This window comes from Rhagoletis zephyria, unplaced genomic scaffold (genome assembly GCF_001687245.7).
Source record: "Rhagoletis zephyria isolate East Lansing unplaced genomic scaffold, Rhagoletis_zephyria_1.1 Rzeph_scaffold_01906, whole genome shotgun sequence".
Lineage (NCBI taxonomy): Eukaryota > Metazoa > Arthropoda > Insecta > Diptera > Tephritidae > Rhagoletis > Rhagoletis zephyria.
In genome coordinates this window covers 31858-48167 of record NW_016158990.1, presented here as the reverse complement: position 1 = coordinate 48167, position 16310 = coordinate 31858, and the positions used below count along the sequence as shown (strand labels likewise).

The 16310-nt window shown below is 37.1% G+C and overlaps 2 protein-coding genes and 1 long non-coding RNA gene across 6 annotated transcripts in view; 1 reads left to right on the top strand and 2 right to left on the bottom strand.

Moving 5' to 3' along the window:
- The window catches only part of LOC108365538 (uncharacterized), a 39606-nt gene extending 31163 nt beyond the window's left edge, over nt 1-8443 (top strand). For all 4 annotated transcript variants that reach the window (XR_001847941.1, XR_001847943.1, XR_001847940.1 and 1 more), the window contains exons 2-3: nt 7355-7618; nt 7682-8443. This is a non-coding gene — a long non-coding RNA (uncharacterized LOC108365538). The remainder of the gene's footprint in view (nt 1-7354; nt 7619-7681) is intronic.
- A 579-nt stretch (nt 8444-9022) lies between these two features.
- Nucleotides 9023-9882, bottom strand: LOC108365537 (early nodulin-20-like). Its single transcript, XM_017619588.1, has 2 exons — nt 9542-9882; nt 9023-9484 (listed from the first exon to the last, which is right to left on the bottom strand). Exons 1-2 carry the CDS (start codon nt 9824-9826, stop codon nt 9263-9265), a joined length of 507 nt encoding a protein of 168 aa, XP_017475077.1. The 5' UTR covers nt 9827-9882; the 3' UTR covers nt 9023-9262.
- Nucleotides 9856-10632, bottom strand: LOC108365539 (uncharacterized). The gene is made up of 3 exons (XM_017619589.1): nt 10467-10632; nt 10220-10412; nt 9856-10098 (listed from the first exon to the last, which is right to left on the bottom strand). Exons 1-3 carry the CDS (start codon nt 10481-10483, stop codon nt 9856-9858), a joined length of 453 nt encoding a protein of 150 aa, XP_017475078.1. The 5' UTR covers nt 10484-10632.
- Nucleotides 10633-16310: the final 5678 nt, after the last annotated feature.

Below are 16310 nucleotides of genomic sequence, written 5' to 3'. Positions count from 1 at the left end.
GCCCTAAGGCAGCTGTTGTACATGTTAAGCAGAAGATCAGGGCTCGTTTCCGCTGCTAACCTGATTGCCTCCGCTGGTATGCTATCTGGGCCTGGAGCCTTGCCGGATTTCATGCTTCGCAGGGCTAGCTTCAGCTCGTCTGTCGAAAACAGTGGTGTCTCGGCTTGCTCCTCGACGAACACTGTATCGGCTCTTAGTGGGTGTGTGGGAAATAGCGCTTCCACTATATTCTTATCTCGGGCCTCTTCCATCGCTTGCGATGATGTATGGAACTTTTTCATCACTATTTTGTATCCCTGGCCCCAGGTATCGCGATCCACTTCGCCACATAGCGACCAGCTTAGTACAAGACTACCAGCTTAGTACAAGACTCCCTGTTGTGGGTGAAATACCTTGGGAATCTGCTAGGAGTGACGTATCGAACTTGCAAACATCGACCCTAGACGGGTTCCATCCTGGTTTCCTGCGAGGGATACTACGTGTTTGCCCTCGCGTTATGTCAGTGAATTGGAAGGTGATGTAGTTGTGGTCGCTACCACTCAGGTCTTCCATCACTCTCCATCTATTATTATTATTATTATTATTATTATTATTATTATTATTATTATTATAAGGGTTATAATCCCTAAGCGCGGCCGAAGGCAGAAGCAAGCCCAACAGGGGGTGGACCTAACAAAGTGCATCCTTCAAAATATGTAAAATTAAACACTTTTCCTATAAATAAGCACTCGATGAGTGTTTTTGAAAATTCCTTTCCACTTTGTTTTCCTTCATTCAGCTATTCTCGAAAAACAACTGTTAGCTGGCAATGCTGCGCATTTAGGTCTAAATGCTACTCTAAATCTACATTTATCCATACAAAATTCGTCACCTAAATGTAATTAAATGCAACTCCATTTTTGCATCAAGAGTCTAAATGATAAAAGCAATCCTGTGATCATCCAAAATTGATTTCCACGATTCAAACATGGTTTAATGAGAAAAAGTGGCAACATTGCTTTTTTGCGTATACAGTTGCTAGCTCCGTTTCAATTACTATGTTTATACGCACGTATTATTTACAAATAACAGTTTGCAAAATCGTAAATTTTGCCATATAGACGCTGAGTTAATTTTTTATTTGCAAATAACTAAATCACGCAAATAAGTGTTGATTAGTGGTACTATTTGCAAATAAGCGCAAGAAGCCGCCATTCTTAGGTTTATTTTCTTTTTCGATGGTCATCTTATTGCCTTTTAATAATCAAGATGTTGCCATTCTTAACTTTATTTTCTTTTGCGATGGTCATATTATTGCCTTTTTATAATCAGGCAATATGAAAAAAGAATTTTTCACCATCGAATAAACAGTGATTTACGTATTTGTAACTTATATTTATTTGCAAATAGCTTACGTATATACGTAGTAAGTGATCGCCGATTGAGATTTCATTTATTATTTTACATTATTTGGAAAGGGAAAAGTTGGGCAAATTCAACATCGATGTGATACTGATAGAAATCTGGCTCAATTCTGTCTCCATTGAGAGATTTATCCATTAAGATTTAATAAATCCAGTTGCTAAATCACGACCGTCTCCATTACCACAACGAGATATGTTTGACGTTCAAATTTTTAAATATTTGACGTTTGCTTATGTATGATTTTATAAATACAGTTGCGGACATTGATATACAGACAGATAAAAGGAAGGTACCAAGCGGAATTTCATTATATGAATTCTGAATATTATTGCTTCTTATTCGTGGTAAATATGTACATATGTATAATATATAGTTGGGAAAGTGTAAAGAATGGTACCATATTCCGAATCATTTTCCCGAATTTAGGAAAAATTATCAAAACGGTAAAAAACATTTGCGGAAAGAAAAATTTTTGTAGAACTCTCTTATCCATAGGAGGGAACCGAACATCCAATCGTGGGCCTTTGGCATATCATGAATACGAACTGAGTTCTAGAGGATGTTCGGTGCAATGTTATCGAATCAGAACCATTACCGAAATTTATAAATTTTTTGTCGTAGCGCGTAAATGACTTATAGAAAGCGGAGAAGACTCTGCATGATATTACTATAAAACATTTCTTCTAAATTTTTAGTTTTTAAAATAATATTTTCTTAATTTATTACAACCAAAGTTATGTAAATATGTATTACTAATTTTCCTCCCAAACTAACAAAAATATAAAAATCCCTGAAAATACGAAAATTCCTGTTTTTATGATAGGCTATATTTCAATGTCCTCAACTGTATATTGAAAACACAAATGTCATTTGACTTATGGCATGTGAATTTGTGGTTGCCACATCCAACAAATTGTACTTATTGACCAATATTATTGAAGATTTGACGAAGATTTAACTTAAATCTACTGCCTTTCGAGATTTAATTTTATATGGTAAATCTCAAAAGATTTAACGTAAAATCTCGTCAGAGGGCTAAATCTTCATTAAATCTCACAATGGAGACATAGTATAATTGAGGAAATTTCAATTGATAGCACCGACAAATGAATATATACATAAACAAATTTTCGGTTATGGTTAAAACAATTCAAGTTTTTGTATTGAATTTTTTGTTTAAAATTTCGTGTGTCGTTTTCAGTAGGATTTTTGCACATTATCTTCTCTGTGCGAATTGATCGTGATAGAACGGATCTGAATAAGCGACTGGATCATGGCTGTTTGTCAAAAGCATACGATTTACTGTACATTTAATGTACATTTGCTAAATGCGATAGCATGAACAATCTTCGCAAAAATGTGTTCGAAAGTGCTAAATGTAGCCTTTTATATATAAAAAAGCTTCGTCAATGCATTTTAAAATTATCCGCAAACTATCGAAAGTGTTAAGTTCTATTTTTATATGAAACTTTGCTAGTGAAACTACAAAGTATTTAACAACAAATTAGTTAAATACTATTACTAATAAAGTGAAAAGAGTGATAAATAATGTAAATGTATACGTTTCTTAACATCCCCGCCACGTTTCATGACAAAATTCGTGATCAGTGATCGGACTTCTACCACATTATGGTAGATCTGCCACTTTTTTGAGCATCTACCACATCTACCACACAAGGTCCGCAATCTACCACATATTCGTGTTTTTGAGTAGTTTTAGTTTTGCTCGACAATTGAATGGTCGCCTCAAATAACGTTGTAAGCGACAAAATTATAATTTTATGAAATAAAAAAAAAAACTTGTTTACTGACGCACAAACGGGGATTAGATTTGGTTTTCTACTTTTTCGGTATAGCACTCTTCAACAATCTTGCCTTTAAAAAAATAAAATATACACATTAATATCTTTAAAATCAAGGAAAGTAGCTTTGAACCAATAGTCGCTTACAACGTTATTTGAGGCGACCATTCAATTGTCCAACACTAAACACTAAGGGCCGGTTACTCAATGTCTGGTTAACACTAATCTCCGGTTAAACATAGTTATCGACGTTACCGACTCCCTGTTGTATGCATGGAGTCGAACACGTCGATAACGGTGTTTAACCTCAGATTACTGTTAACCAGACATTAAGGAACCGGCCCTAAGAGCAGGCAGAATGGAAGGATAAAATAATCTGTAAAATAGTACATTTTTTCAATATTCAATTTCTTGACAGGAGAAGTGGTTTTATTGTTTTAAATTGCAAAATATATGATTTATAAAAAGAATTAATAGCGAAAATGATAATAAACGGTGATTTTTGTGAAAGCATTGTTTACTTTTACTTGAGAATTGTCAAAATCGGAAAATCTCAAGTAGCGGTTTCTAGAACGTGCCATATTTGTTCGCTACATCCTGATGTGATAAAAAGAAAAGCTGGCAGCACTCCGCAAGGTTGCAGAAATTTTTCAAAATATGTTTTAAAAATATCTTGATATGGAAGGAACTGCTTTACAATGTCAAGGAATAAATTTTCCTAAACTCAACACAAGTTGCTATTTCAATTTTGCACTTTACTATACTAAAATTAATTCTTTTCTTAGATTTTAATTAAAATGTTTGCAATTTGGGTGAAACCGTGCAGACTTTTTTAAAATGCCAATTATCATCTCATTAACCTAGCGATATGTTAAAGTGAAAAGTTACTAAGACCACTTTTTTGAAAACTCATAGATATAGGCTGACTTCAGAACGTCTATTGCTTTGCATACGTACAAAGTATAATGTTCCATAACGCCGAACTACAAAATATTGAAAATGTATACTTTTCCAAAACGCATGCGAAAAGGTATCGAGCCGCATCGGTAGAGCAATCAGCGCATCAGAAACAAAGTTGATGCTTCGTTTGGTATTGGTTACCATTGGTGTTTTAGAAATGGAAAATTCAGAAAAATTGTTCATTGCTATATTGAATAGCTGCATGTTTTTGTAAGCGAGCGACAAAAGAACGCTCAACTCGGGTAAAATTTGCTTTTAACTACTTAAGCAACCCTGCCGGTAGCTGGCAAGAAACATGTGATTAGTTCAACGGAATGTAGACATGTATTTGCGTAATATATATACTTATTTAAAATATATACCATGTATATACGAAAATCTCCCTCTCCACTTTCCCACTAACAATTCACAATAGAGCAGTTTTCTCACTTAACAACACTACTCTTCAGGTCGCGTATGCTTTAACCGACCTGGCTCAACTCGGATAAATAGGCGAGTTTGTGTTGTTGCTTTGCGTGTATTTCGTTATTAAAGCGAGTGTTCTTTTGTAGCTCGGTTGCCAAAGAATGGGCCTAATATTTAAAAAATGCAATGTATATGGGTGCAATGTGCAATGCAACTCTGCATATACAAACACTTTAAATACCGCAGTATAACAGTATCTAAACATTGTATTAACCAAGGAATTCAACGGTATGCTTTTCTTTCTCCTCCGACTACGCTGCTTATCAGGCAAGCCTATTAAAAATGGGGAAAAATCGTTGCTGATTGCATATTGGTATTTACATGTTCACTATGGTTTACTTTAACTGAATTTGTAACATAAAATTATGAAACCAACCGATTTATTGTAATTAAAACATGGAGGTGCTTATAGTGTTTTCTTTTCTACACGAATATGTTGCCATACCGAGGTGCGAAAGTCTTTTAAAGTTGCACTTCGCCCTGTGAATTTGGCACCCTGCTTAGGGTTCAGTGTAGCCCTTCACACTGACAAAGGATCACAAACTGCAACCCTGAAATGCAATCAGAAAATTTGAGAAAATGAAAATTGATAGAAAAGTAAAAGCCGAAAATGCGTATCCTTAAATAACGCTTTTTTGCAGTATGGACGGAAGCCGAAACGAGACTCTTGCTGGATAAGTACGCTTCCTTTTTGCCGGACATTGGGCCCTTCAAGCAGTTAAAGACAAAGAAGGATATGTGGATGAAGATTGGCGCTGGGTTCGACGGGAAAAGTTGGAAGCAGTGTGAAGAAAGGTACAAGACCATCATGAAACGAAAAAATGCGGCAGTGGAAAATAACAGAAGCTCAGGTGCAAAACGCCAAAAAAAAATTTGCAAACTGGTTGATTCCATTGAGCCGGCAATAAAACTGAGTAGCCAATGTATAGTTAAAAAAGAGGTCTCACCAAAAGAAAAGCAAAGAAAGAAAAAAACGATGCAAGAAACTCTAATTGAAATTGCTGCTAGGAAAGAGGAAGCCAGGGAGAAGCGACACAAGGAGAGAATGGGGAAAGCTACAAGAATCGAAAGCCTTATGGAAAAATGTTTGACTGAAATCAAACCAGCTTAAAGCTGCGGGTGTGCGAGATATACACCCCTATTCTGCAACTCTTTCGTATTCGGATTTTGTTACGAATCGTAGAAATAGTATGCTGCGATCCGAATTGTATTTTCGAACTTTCGAAATTCGTAACAATGGCATGCCTAAAAATGAACTTTTTTGCGTAATTTTGTACAAAAACAATTCTGTGTCGGAGTCGAAATAAAAGATGTAAATCGATGTGTGTTTGCAAGAAATATTGGTAATGAACACCACCACATAAATTTGCCTTTCGCATATACGTATATTTTTATCCACTGCTTTATATAAACGAGCAAAAAAGAATATTTGTTGCCCCTTATCGAGAAACTTGGGCCCGGTTTAGTTAATGTACAACGATTTTCGGTTGTTGTGTCCAAACGCATAACCCGAATCCAAAAACTTTAACATACACGTGTAATCAAAAGATTCACATTTCATTTGGGATATATGTTTCACATTTCCTACCACTAGCTTATTGATAAACTCANGTAACAATGGCATGCCTAAAAATGAACTTTTTTGCGTAATTTTGTACAAAAACAATTCTGTGTCGGAGTCGAAATAAAAGATGTAAATCGATGTGTGTTTGCAAGAAATATTGGTAATGAACACCACCACATAAATTTGCCTTTCGCATATACGTATATTTTTATCCACTGCTTTATATAAACGAGCAAAAAAGAATATTTGTTGCCCCTTATCGAGAAACTTGGGCCCGGTTTAGTTAATGTACAACGATTTTCGGTTGTTGTGTCCAAACGCATAACCCGAATCCAAAAACTTTAACATACACGTGTAATCAAAAGATTCACATTTCATTTGGGATATATGTTTCACACTTCCTACCACTAGCTTATTGATAAACTCAGTTTGCACTATGCACTTTTTGCAAATTTCGACGTGGGGTCTGCGCAAAAATACTGTGGACGGCGTAGCCGGAGTAATATGCACAAGAAATGTTGTATACCTTTGACAGGCAAAAGCCCTTCCTCCCCGCAACACAGAAAGGAGAATTCTACTTAGTAAGGGTTATAATCCCTGAGCGCGGCCGAAGGCAGAAGCAAGCGCAACAGGTGGTGGACCTGACAAAGTGCATGTTTTCAATGGCTTGGAAGAAGCTGTTATTGCATTAACTGGATTGAGAACCAGACCTTCAGGTATAGGAGGAGTTCTGGCTTGTGGTTCAACAATTCAACCACAAGCTGACATAGATGCGCCCATGGTTACTATGCCCGACAGCTCCGCATACCTTTGTGAATCCATTGCCATAGCGCCCGCTTACTCTGCTGCTATAATTGCAAATACATCAGAATCCATAATTGTCCTCAAAATATGTAAAATTAACCAATTTTACAATAAACAAGCACATGATGAGTGTTTTTTTAATTCTTTTCCACTTTGTTTTCCTTCATTCAGCTATCTTCGAAAAACAACTGATAGCTGGCAATGCTGCAGCATGTGGATTTTTCGTTTTTCGTAGCATAGCTACCAATTACGAACTACGAAAATTCGGGTTCTAGAATAAGGGGATAGTTATAAAATCGGGTTTAAATTGTATATGCTGCTTATTATCTATAAAGTTATAATATATATTTTTTAGCTCTTGGTTTGCAGGCTTCTGCAAATGGATGTAAAATGATTGCAAGTGCCTTTCGTTTCTGGCCCAACGTTTCTCCAAATAATATTTTCATCGGCGCCCTTCGCTCATTTACAACAACTGACTGTTCTCCATCACCATATCTATGCCATTGACGGCCAAATCCACATCACCTTTATACGGCGTGTTCGGAAACACTGCTCTTGCTAGTGGTTCGGATTTCGGAGCAACTTGAACAGCAACAACGGCACCAACAGAACATTCGGTGTAAGTAAGCAAATTCGAATAACTAGCGATTAAATGCTGAAAAATATACACATCTTTTTTCAGCTTTGGCAAACCTGTACCTGTACAAACATTCCCCAAGCCATACAAATGCCCACATTGACGTTGCTGCCAGTGATTTTGTATCTGCCAGATGAGCCGACCGTTGCACCAATCGTGGCATTGGCAAAAACACATTTATAGATTTAGGCGTATAACTGGCGTTTGCCATTATACGATAGTTGACCATTTATTTATTTCTTTTTAACTTGAATCTATTTTTATAATAATACAAACCATTTGTATTTGTATTGTAGAATTTGGTATAAATTACAATACAATTACAATTTTCCAACACTGCGGTGGACCAGAAAGAGAAAATCACTTAAACTTATTTTATATTCTGTTAAAGCCTACAAACCAAAATATGTAAATACAGTAAAGGGATCCACAAGATGTTATAACGCTTAATAACGTCTTAAAAGCATACATAAGTATATGTAATTTCATGAATTAAAAACTAAACTTTTAAGCAGCTATAATATTGTATGAGTAGGAACTGCTTGTATATTTTGCAATTAAATATTCCGCACTTCCACGTTCAACGCAAAAATTTCGTTTAAACTACAAATGCATAAATATAAAAATATACAGTATATAAACAAGGGGAAATGTTAACAGCCTAATTCTGTGCACTTGATAAATTCACCATCTTGTTTATTTATCAATATTGACAATTTATCAAGTGTTTCGTATTCTATGTCAAAAATAAAAAGCTTTTTTCTTGATAAATTGTCAAGATGTCAAATGCCTTTGACAAATTAACAAATTTTTGAACGATTCAAATTGAAACAAACGTTTTAATTAGAATTTATAGAAAAAATAAATAATAATAATAATAGATTGGCGCTTACACATATGTTAGTGTTTGGCCGAGCTTCTCCTGCGATTTGTGGCGTGCGCCTTGATGTTGTCACACAAAGCGGAGGGACCTACAGTTTTACGCCGACTCCGAACGGCGGTTGTATTTTTATGAGAAGCTGTTTTTCATGGCAGAAATTCACTCGGAGGTTTGCCATTGCCTGCCGAGGGACGACCGCTGTTTAAGAAAAAACCTTTTTTCTATATTTTTGCGATGTTGCTTTGCCCAGGGTTTGAACCCAGGCATTGTGGAGTGGAAGCGCGCACTGCTTACCACTACACCACAGCGGCCGAAAAACTTTCGTACATATTTTGTTTGGAAGAAAATGCGTAACACCGCCAGCAAACAATTTTTCAAAAATCAACAGGATCTTTTAGCAATATTAAACTTGCACTTTAGTATATAAAATTAATTAGCCTATTTATTTTTTCTATAAATTCTAATTAAAACGTTTGTACTTTTGATGAAACTTTGTTAAAAGTTTCTATTTTTTGCATAAAGTTTAAAGTTTCGATTTTGTTAGATGAGTCATACTTTTATAAAAAAATGCCGAATAAAATTCCTAATTCAAAACATTATGAACATATTAGGCACATCCCTGTACAATATTGTTTGGTCACTGTATATTTTTATAAAACATTGCCAAATAAAAATTAACATCAACAATTTTGGCAGGTACTTTAAGTAGATTTCAGCACTTGTTAAAACTTGTTTGGCAAGTTTATTTAATTTGGTTTCAAAACCTGTATTAGCTCAGCCACACAGCTCGTTAGCCCTTTGATAGCCTGCATCGTTTCAAGGTGCTCCTGGCGTTGCTCCTCGTCGCGACGTTGCCTCTGTTCTTCGATGGTACCTCTTTTTGCTATATTAGCAATGAGGGCATTCATAAGTTTTTTTCGTTCCCCACGTGATGGACGCGATGAGCCGACATCCAACAGGGTATCATTCTTTAATAAATAAAGCTAATTAAAAAAAAGTATACGCAAAAACAATTTTGAAGTTACTGGAATTTCCACGTCAAACGACGTTGATGCATGCGGCGACGGTAAAGAACTCAACAACTGTGTAGCGCTCGGCGATATTGCAATGCTTGATATCGGTGCGGTGGTCGGCGATAATGTGGGACTCAACAGTGGTAAAACGCTTTGCGATGGCACAATGATTGATATTGGTGCAACGGCCGGCGATGGTGAAGGGTTCAATAACAGTGCTGGGCTCTGTGGTGCCGGAATCGGCAATGTACTCGCCATTGTAGACGCGGGGCACTCCACCAATAACTCTTCAGACATTGATGGCCTTAGCCCAAAACTTTCAACACCTACGCCACCAACTGCAGCCGAACCAAAAGTGGCCAAAGCACGCTCTTCAAACCGCNCATTGATGGCCTTAGCCCAAAACTTTCAACACCTACGCCACCAACTGCAGGCGAACCAAAAGTGGTCAAAGCACGCTCTTCAAATTCGCTCAGCTGTTTGCAACCTGGACCGCCACCAGTAATCCTTTGACTCATTTTTAATCTGCGTGCTCGCGTACGCAATTGGCTCTTCCAAACTCCGAGGGTCTAAAATTATGGCAACATTAAACAACGATATCCATTCATATATATTAATGTACATATGTATGTACATACATTCATATACATACATGTATAAGCATATAATAACTGAGATAAAATAAATTACCTCTTTCCACTTTACTGCGGTGCGTGTTGGTCCCCTCAATGCATTCAACTCGTCCGCCAACTGATTCCATAAGCACTGCATTTTCTGTGGCGACTTCGGGTTATTCTTTCCTTTCCCCATATCAGGATTAGCCCGGACAAATGAGACAAAACGCTGCAACTGCTCCTGCGTAGCACGATCGTGTTTTGTTTTTCTGTAAATAAATAGCTTATATTATATAAAAGTAATGTAAAACTGAAATTCTTACGTTTTTGAGGACTCCATTCGGCAGTTTCTTGCACTAAACAGCTGAGCTCTGTTTACATTACGATTTTCACCATAGTGTGGGGAAAAGCACAGGGTGTAAAAGCTTTTTAGTTTTATCAAGTTATGCACAGAATGCCGAAAAGATTTAAACTTGATAAAAATCTTGATTATTTGTCAACTTTCTGTTAAATTGTCAAGTGCACAGAATTAGGCTGTTAGTTATTTGTACAACGATTTTGTGGTGTGAGCGGAGGAAAAGGGGCGTGGTCCTCCAAACCCACCCTAAACGAATAAGGATGGTTCGCGTTTGAGCACACCAACTCAACATCGTTGTACAAATAACAAAACAGTACCCTAAACAAGCATTGAGAAAAATTATGAAAGGAGTGTTTAGTATTTTGCCCACTAGTTTGAGGGCGGTACGGGGAAATGCATGGGCGTTCTTCATGAAACTCCACCCACTGGATAAAGCGTAAACCAAACTTCACAAAGAAAGTATGCTTCTCTGAAACTTGGTGAGCGAAATACTAATCCGTGCCCGTATGAAAAAAATACCTCGCGGCCTGTGTACAAGTTGACTACTTCATCTATAAAGTCTTTTACATGTAAGCAATTCACTTTTGGATGTAAAAGCACTCCGATTTCCTCATCATCTGACTCCAAGGGGTCATTTATTACTTTTGTTCCTACAAACAAGCAGCGTTTTTCCATTTTCGCCAACAATTCTCTTCCACCTGTGACACCAAAAATTTCTGTGTAAGTAACTACAAATATATAAACTCCATCTTCTGGGAAACATATTTACCTGACAAAATACAATCAGTTTTCCTGATTTAGGTTATTAAAATTTACAAAGATCCCGGGCACCTAGAATATTTTAATAATTTTATGCCTAAGCATAAAGTTTGCGTTTTCGATTCACGAGCGACAAAATGAAATGTCAAAAATGTGCACACTTTATCTGTGCTGCTTTAACATTGCCGATATATGCGTGCTAAAACGAGACAAGAGAGGTACTATTTTTACGTGATGTTACTATTGATCAGCTGATTGAAAGGGCAATTATCTCCCTTGTCGTTAGCAGAGAGGGTGAAATATGTTACATTTTCCCACATTTTTAGGGTAACCCTGTGAGAAAAGATAGCTCTGCCCTCTGCAAAGATTGCATTCATTTTACAAAAGAACACAGCATTTTAAAGTGGCAGCATCAGGGCAGAATTTTATGGAGAAACAAAAACGCTATTAGTGTTGCCAAGCAGAGAGGGCGAAATATGTTACATTTTACCACATTTTTAGGGTAACCCTGTGAGAAAAGATAGCTCTGCCCTCTGCAAAGATTGCATTTATTTTACAAAAGAATACAGCATTTTAAAGTGGCAGCATTAGGGCAGAATTTTATGGAGAAAAAAAAGACGCTATTAGTGTTGCGAATTTATTTTTATTATAAAGGGGTTTAATTAGTGATGCCAATAGCAACAAATGATACAGATTTTAAGTTTTTTACAATTGAAGAAATTAAAGAAGAAAGAAGTTCCGCCTAACTTCTTTGGCAAGACAGAAAGGAGAATTCTGCTTAGTAAGGGTTATGATCCCCAAGCGCGGCCGAAGGCCGCCTACGCAGAAAGAAGTTCTGCCACTCTTCTTCGGCAACACAGAAAGGAGAACTCTGCCTATTAAGGGTTATGATCCCTAAGCGCTGCAGAAAACCGCCTACGCAGAAAGAAGTTCTGTTTTTCTCCGGCAACACAAAGAGGAGAATTCTGCGCAGTAAGGATTGTGATTCCTAAGCGCGGCCGAAGGCCGCCTACGCAGAGAAAAGTTCTGACATTCTTCTCCGGCAACAATAAAAATCCAGTAATTACAATCAGAATTACATAAGGAAATAGACTTGTGAATGGGCGCATTCTTATATACATACCGGAAATTAATATTACGTTTATAAGCACGTATTATTTGCAAATAACAATTTGCAAAATGGAAACGTTTTCCGTATAAACGCCGAGTTAATTTTTTATTTGCAAATAACTAAATCACGCAAATAAGTATTGATTAGTGGTACTATTTGCAAATAAGCGCAAGACGCCACCAATTCTTAGGTTTATTTTCTTTTTCGATGGTCATCTTATTGCCTTTTTATAATCAAGACGTTGCAATTTTTAACTTTATTTTATTTTTCGATGGTCTTATATAATCAGGCAATATTAAAAAAAAAAATTTCACCATCGAATAAACAGTGAGTTAGGTATTTGCAAATTATTTTTATTTGCAAATAGCTAATGTATAAACGTAGCAATAAACGCAATCTAAATTTAATTTCATTTCTTTAATTGTAAAAACCTTAAAATCTTCCACATTTATTGCAACTGGCATCACTAATTAAAGCCTTTTCTGATAATAATAAATTGGCAACACCAAGCATTTCCATGTTTTAATTAAACATAGCGGGATTTTCGCAGCTAGTTTTCGCTTTGATATTTCAATAAATCGGTTAGTTTCGTAATTTTATGTTACAAATGCAGTTAAAGTAAACCATAGTATTCCATGCATTCATTTCGTGCATTTATTAATACGATTTTAGCATTATACCTACGGTGACCATCCGTCCTGTATTATACGGGACAGTCCTCTTTTTTGACTCGTTGTCCTGTACATTTTTTTTTGTTATATGGAACGCCAAGTGTTCTGTATTTCTTTTAATGCCCGGTATTTATTCCGTATTCGGTGTCTCGACGCCTTAAAAGCTCATTAACATTACATGCCTATGAACTAGTTTTAAGTGATGTTGGTATATGACCACAATTTTCTCCATAAAAAGTTATTGTTTTCTAATCTGAATTCCTGTGTTCCGATTCGAGGAATACATACAGTGATCGACATATAAATTTGGACTCAACATTTTAGCAAGGTTTGGCTATATTTCCTTAGTTTATTATTAGCATACAAATTCCTCAAAGAGTTTTTGGCTAGTGTTGCTGGAGTGACAGTCCTTGGCCAGATATAAATCTGGGTCGTTTCGGTTACGGGAACGCGCCTAAATTCATGCTGCATGGGCGAAAGTTTCCTTCATTAAATTAATGAAACTTTTGTACATGAACTTCTCAACTGTCATGTATTAAAACTGTCTTATGTTATAAATTAATGGCAGTTCAAAGTATGCTCGGCCTAGTCTGATGCATCCTCAGGTCAATGCTTGCGGAGCCATTTGCGGACTCTGCATGACTTACAATCTTGCAGAGGTGGTAAAAGAACTTTTCCATTGGCTACTGTGCCTACGAGCCATTGTGGCACAAATAAAATTTTGTTATATGAAAATACAATCTCACTGATTCATTTTAATACCAGATTTCTAAATTTGTGCAAAAAAACTATAAAAATTAATTCTGCAATGTTTCACCAAAATTTCAAACTCTTTAATTAGAATCCTTAGAAAAAAAATTGGTTTGCAGTTTTGTACCTACCTCATTAAAATTGAGTATAATAAAGTGCCCTTCTTTTAAAAAAATGTTCGAACATAATTACTTTGTACGAAAAAATTGCGATTGAAAATTTAACGATTTTTTTAACAAATTTTGAGAGGTAAAAATCTCGAGAAAATTTTCCTACAAATTTGTGATGTTACTAAAAGGATGCTGTTTCAGGGCTAATACATCTAGGATCATTGAAGAAGGCTTTAAGATCTGCAAGTTTTTGTAGAAAAAATTGCAAAATTATTTGGTGTCCCGTATTCGGCTCCCATAAATATGGTCACCGTAATTATACCATGTTCTGACCGATATCGAAAACACGTTTTCGTTCTAATACCATGTTCGGACCGACAACGAAAACACTTGAAAACGAGTTTTGGGATTGTGGACTGAAAGCTGTTCCCACTTGGCATGAGTAACACTGCGCTGCGCGGCGCAATTCCGTTAACATCGTAGCCGGAGCTGCCGCGCCAACACCAATATTCGAAAAGCGCTAGCGCCATTAACACCAAAAATACATGAGACACACAATTCCTGTTTATTCTTTGAAAAATTACAAGTACTTTTGCTTTCGAGCGGTGAGACCGCCAGAAACTTATGTATCTTGGCAAATTTAAAGCTTTTACTCAAGAAAGAAAGAAAGTATCGTGGCATTTATTGAGACCGCTAATTAAGTGCGTGATGATGGGTACGTCGTCCACCATACCTTGACGACCTATCGTTAGCATTGAATAATAATACTCCAGGTAATCTTCTCCGTTTCTACGTTTACGCTTCATTAGCGCTTTGTGTGTTTCTGCTGCGTTATGCGTAGACGGGAAATCTATGTTACATGCTTATACGAATTGAGACCAAGACCGGAAAACCGGTTGGGCATCCAGCCAGCGTTTGGCCATGCTATTCATTTTGTGCTGGACTGCAACCAAAACCATCTCCTTTGGCCACCCGTAGCACTGTTGTAGTTATTCAGTTCGTATTACAAACTGCGTTGCAGACGTAGAACCTCTGAGCGGGTCAAACTAAGGCACTATACCAATCATCTCCTGGATCGATATCTTTGTACGTGATGGACTGCGTGAATCATTGGCTGATTCCCCCATGAGAATGGTTGAGCCTGGTCTAACATCACCGCTGTCGTTGGACCCATGTTGCACTTCACCGCTATCTGTTGCGGGTGTCGAATTGCGATTAACCCTACTAATAGGTTATGTTAAACTCGTCAACTCTAAAGCTATTGATTTGCGTTTGAAAATCGTTTGCGGACGTCATAGAGTCATCTTCGAGCTCCGGTGAATCGATTTCATCCGTGCCCAAAACTTCTTGCAGCTTTAAAATCAGCCATTGGCAATTCGTTAGCTCTTAGCAGCGCATTCAGCTGACTGGCCCTCAAAGTGACTAGCTTTATCATATTTAAACAAACTTTATTAGTGAAAATTTAAAAGCCGTACTGAATTGAATTTCACCGTCCTTTTATTTATTTTGCTTTGCTTTCGTATTCGTTGGACTTTCTTATTAGAATGGTGCCCACGCCCCAAACACACTCGCTTTTGATTTTGTGTTTTAAATTTTAGCCGTTGGTAGCTCGTTGCTGCTTCCAAACTAAATTGACGTCGAATCATAAATCGTAACGGCGCAGTCAAAACGTATGCAAAGACGTCGGCGTCGTTTGCGCCTATGTTGCTTCAACCGCTTGCTCGTTGCGTGTCTGAACTTTTTGATACGTTGCTCTGGAAAATACGTTCCCAGCGCAATGGTCAAATATCTTGACTTTATGCTTCGTTGTGGCACCTTTTGGCAGCTTCCACAAAAAGATGATGTTGCGCTGTTTGCTTATAAGTGCACCTTTGCGCTTCAGCAGCTCTTTGTTCGTTGAAGATTCTCTTCGTATTTGCGCTTGCGCACCGTTGAACCTCCGCGACGCTTCCGTTGTAGGCATTTGGCTCCATAAATGCACCTTCTGAGATGTGAAACTACTGGCTTCACTTGATAGAAATCACTCCGTGTAGTTAAGTGAATTGTCAAGATTTATTCCCAGAATGTAAGGAACAATAAGACTATCAATAATAATTTAAAGCAAAACATAAAATGAATCCAAACTCAAATCCGATAGTTGCGGCCGCCCTCTTCCGTAATTTGCTTCTTACTTATCTCCTCAACCTCTTCGTTTCTCCTATCTTCCTCTATCTTAAGGTTACCATCTATCGCTTGTACTATAGCCTTGCCACCTGTAGTTGACACATATACGTACACACAGGTAAGTATGTATGAGATCATATAACCATGTCGTCGTTTAAAGTACAAAACCGCGTATCAACAAAATGCAAAACCGCGTATCAAGATAATGCAAAACCGCGTAAGTGAGGCTGCATAAATTGTTTTCT